Source organism: Triticum urartu, chromosome 5A, assembly GCF_056163025.1.
Source record: "Triticum urartu cultivar PI428250 chromosome 5A, HENAU_Tu73, whole genome shotgun sequence".
Classification (NCBI taxonomy): Eukaryota; Viridiplantae; Streptophyta; class Magnoliopsida; order Poales; family Poaceae; genus Triticum; species Triticum urartu.
Genome location: NC_141877.1, coordinates 436692448 through 436696582, shown reverse-complemented (window position 1 = coordinate 436696582; position 4135 = coordinate 436692448). Strand labels below are relative to the sequence as shown.

At 41.3% G+C, this 4135-nt stretch overlaps 2 protein-coding genes across 2 annotated transcripts; both read left to right on the top strand.

Annotated features, from left to right (window-relative positions):
- The first annotated feature begins 1641 nt into the window (after nt 1-1641).
- LOC147971796 (uncharacterized) lies at nt 1642-2244 on the top strand. Its single transcript, XM_087524123.1, has one exon. The coding sequence runs from the start codon at nt 1642-1644 to the stop codon at nt 2242-2244; it is 603 nt and encodes a 200-aa protein (XP_087380249.1).
- Nucleotides 2245-2319: 75 nt separating this feature from the next.
- Nucleotides 2320-2880, top strand: LOC147971795 (uncharacterized). The gene has a single exon (XM_087524122.1). The coding sequence runs from the start codon at nt 2320-2322 to the stop codon at nt 2878-2880; it is 561 nt and encodes a 186-aa protein (XP_087380248.1).
- The last annotated feature ends 1255 nt before the right edge of the window (nt 2881-4135 follow it).

Genomic DNA, 4135 nt, shown 5'->3' with positions numbered 1-4135 from the left:
AGTCTTTCAGAAGCGCTAGCACCTTACGATCGGGTAGACCGTACCACCTACATCCCCTACATCTGCTAGTCTACCACTTTAAGAGTTCGCACAACTTAGTCAACTATGCTAGAGACCATAATAGCTTGTGGCTGCACACGGAAGTTTCCAGTATGAATAGTCTCATGATCTCTTTGAGTCTGGGTGGCGGTCCAAAAGAAAATAGGCAAGTCCTGGAATACCCAGGTGCCTCAATCCACCCAGATGTGTGTTTAAGTTGCCACCTTAGATAAACCATTAATTAACAATCTCACATCTGTCATGGATTTCACTCACCCAATCCACGTCTACTAGCATAGCATGGCATAATAAGCAAATGTAGAAGTAACTCTCAAAGGTTTGATAATAAAAAGGTAATAGGTACTACCTCATCTACTTCCCATCCCACAATTTAATTAGATCCTAATCATGCAATGTGTGAGGATTGATCTAATGCAATAAAACTGGGTAGTAGAAAATGTATGATCAAAGTGTTACTTGCCTTGCTGATGGTCCGCGAAACCTAACGATTCGAAGTAACAGGCGGCACACTCCGGGTATTCTATCGCAGACAAACAAACAAGCATACAATAAGTACTCATCTAATGCATAGGTAAAACTCAAATAAGAGATCTAACCAGAAGGTTCAACTTAAGAACTCCGGTTGGCAAAAAGAATCAAATCGAACGAACCAACAAAAGACAAACGGCGAAAGAAAACAACTTCATTCTAGTAATCTGGATCTAGGGCAAATTTTACAGTAGCAAAATCTTGTTTAAGTTGGTTAAACGGATAGAGGGTTTCGAGACGAATCCCTAAGCGCTTGAATCGCTTGATTCCGATAAACGAGCGAAAAGTTAAACTAAAATGAAAATCGGATCAGGAATCGCGATCAGAAAAATCGCGGATTTAATCCGAGAAAAAGAAAAACGACGAACGCCGAATTTTTTTTTCTTTTTTTTTCAGCACGGAAAACGAGGCGCGACGAACCTCGGGCGGCGGGATCATCGTCGTCGTCGGCGGCGGCTCCGGCGGCGCGCGCGTATCGAGGCGGGGCTGATGGGCTGGGGTGGCGCTATTTAAAGGCTGCCCCCGGGCGGTGCGAAGTCGGTTCGTTTTTTTTAATTATTCCGTTCGGAAGAAAAATAAAAAGAAATACTAAATAGACTCCAAAAATTCCGAAATAAATTTTCGCGGGCTTCTAAAATCAAGCCGCACAAGGTGAACATTTATTTGGGCCCTAAATGCAATTTTGAAAAACGCACATTTTTCCTAAATTCAAATAAAACACCGAAAAACTCTGAAATAAAATCTTATTTGATTTTTTATTAAATCCTTAATATTTCTTTATTTTGGGAAAGTCATTTTATTCCCTCTCTCATATTTTTGTAATAGAAATAATTAATGATAAAATAAATAAAATCAAATGATCCTATTCTTAAAATTTGAGAAAAACTCAAATATGAAAATAACGAAATCCCCAACTCTCTCTGTGGATCATTGAGTTGCATAGAATTTCTAGGATCAACCAAAATGCAAAATAAAATATGATATGCATGATGATCTAGTGTATAACATTCCAAATTGAAAATTTGGGATGTTACACGTTGGGTCAATCAACTCATGGAACCAGAGGAGAAGGAGTGGAATGTGGGCCTGATCCGTCAAATCTTTCACCAATTTGATGCAGACGAAATTTGCAAGATACCCATCCCGAGGTCGGATACAAAAGACTGCATTGCATGGCACCCTGAAAAGAATGGGATCTTCTCTGTTAGGAGTGCGTATAGGTTAGCAGCCTCTTCCCTCCATCACGACCAATCAAACCCTTCAAGCTCGTCCAGAGAGGCAGGAGACCGCAACATTTGGGATCTTATATGGAAAGCAAAAGTACCTGAGAAAGTTAGGATATTTGGTTGGCGAGTAGCCACTAATACTCTGGCCACAAAGAAAAATAAATTCAAGAGAACAATTGAGCTAGACTCGACATGCAGCATCTGCGGTAACGACGAGGAAGATGAATACCATGCAGTGGTCACATGTTCAAAGAGCAGAGCACTTCGAGAGGCCATGAGGAAGGAGTGCGCTTTACCTTCAGAAAAATCTTTCAGAAACATAGGAGGAGACTGGCTGCAGGTGCTGTTGGATACTGTACCAGAGGACATACGTGGAAAAATTCTGCTGCTGCTATGGAGATGTTGGCACCTGCGAGAAGACAGCATATGAAATGGTGGTAAAGAATCTATTTCGGGATCGGTGCAGTTCCTGAAGAAGTATGCTGAGGAGCTAAAAATGGCAGCGATGGCTGGGGATGTACTCAATGCAGGTGCAGTTGTCCGACCACGCTGTCCCACAAAGCAACAGATACAGTGGTCGAGTCCTGTACGAGGTACGGTCAAGCTAAACACCGATGCTGCTTTTCAAACAGAGACTGGAGAATTTACTGCCGGAGCAGTTGCCAGGGACAATAGAGGCCTTGTGATCGTGTCGATTTGCAGAAATCTGTCCCTCTGCCAGAGCATGGAGGAAGCCGAGGCAAAAGCTGTACTTGCCGGACTGCAGGCTCTAACGAAATATTACTCTGGGCCTTTGATTTTGGAAATGGACTGCCAAACCATCGTCAAAGAAGTGACTGCAGGTTACCAATCCCGCTTCCCATGCTACGCCCTGATCAAGGATATTAGAGAAGCTCTCTCGGCCTTCCCAGCATACGATGTGATCCATGTGGGAAGAAAATGCAACGCCCTGGCTCATGGGCTTGCGGCGGCGACCAAAAGTATTGGCGATCAGGAAATCATCGCTAATGTTCCGGACTTGCTCCGGCCTGTGTTGCTGTCTGAATCTGTATCTCCTGTAGAGTAGACCCTACTCTAGTTCTAAAAAAACGCTTTTATATTATAGTATATTATATTATGAGACTGAGGGAGTACGTAATGAAGGCTGACACGGGCGAGTGGGCCGGCCAAGGCAAGCGCTATGTGTATTTCTCGATTTTTGTAGGTGATGTCCATTTCTCGGTCAGTTTGACGTGGAGAACGCATGAGCTCTCGCAGGGCTTTGCGTGCCTGCTGCGCTGATGAATACCCAATGGGCTCGACTCAATCAAACCAAAAGGCAATGAGGGTTACACGTTTGAAGGCCGAGCAACAAATAAACATGCACACCCACAAAAAAAAACAAATAAAGATGCAGATAGTCTAGCTAAATTCTTGAATTCTTTGGACGAGGGGTGCCATGTGTGGTTCCAACCCCACGATCCACTTCGTATTCCACTTCATCCGGATTTCGATCAATAAATTTTAGCTTTACCGCTAAAAAAAGGGCAAACCCTTGTTTAGGTGTTATTCGCAAACAGCGCACACCCCTCAGCTTTCCTTTCGATCTAGATGGGCCGGCTCGTTTATGTTTTTTTCTGCCTTCAAAAGAGAAAAAGTAATTCAGCAAGAGCGTGAATCGAACATGCAACCTCCTCCTTCTGCTTGAAGGCAATGACCACCCCGACACCCAACCTCATGTGTATAGGTACATCTTTCACATCCTTTTTATCCATCTACTTTCCTTTTTCCGTTTTTTCCCTTCTTCCTGGTTCAATGAACTTTTTAATTTTTTCGTCAACTTTTTCGCAAACCAATGAAAAAAAATTAAATGAAAGAAATTTTCTCAAATTTGATGAACTTTTTCCAAAATCAGTGAACTTTTTTCAAATTCGATGAACTTTTTTTAAAATCAGTGAACATTTTTTCCCAAATCGATGAGCTTTTTCAAATTCGATGAACTTTTTTTCAAAATGGATGAACTCTTTTTCAAAATCAAACTTTTTTATCAAAATCGATGCACTCTGTTTTCAAATTTGATGGTTTTTTTTTCAAAATCAATGAACACTTTTTCAAAATTGATGAACCTTTTTTCTAAGTCGATGAACTCTTTCAAGATCGATGAACTATTTTCAAAACGATGAACTGTTTTTCAAAATCGATGAACTATTTTTCAAAATCGATGAACTCTTTTCAAAATCGACGAACCCTTTTCCAAAACCGATGAACTTTTTTTGTCAAAATCGTGATCTTTTTTTCAAAGTCGATGACCTTTTTTCAAAATCGATGAACTCTTTTTTGAA

What these genes read in the sequence shown, in the direction of transcription:
- LOC147971796 (XM_087524123.1), top strand. Translation starts at nt 1,642, where the DNA reads ATGGAACCAGAGGAGAAGGAGTGGAATGTGGGCCTGATCCGTCAAATC.
- LOC147971795 (XM_087524122.1), top strand. Translation starts at nt 2,320, where the DNA reads ATGGCTGGGGATGTACTCAATGCAGGTGCAGTTGTCCGACCACGCTGT.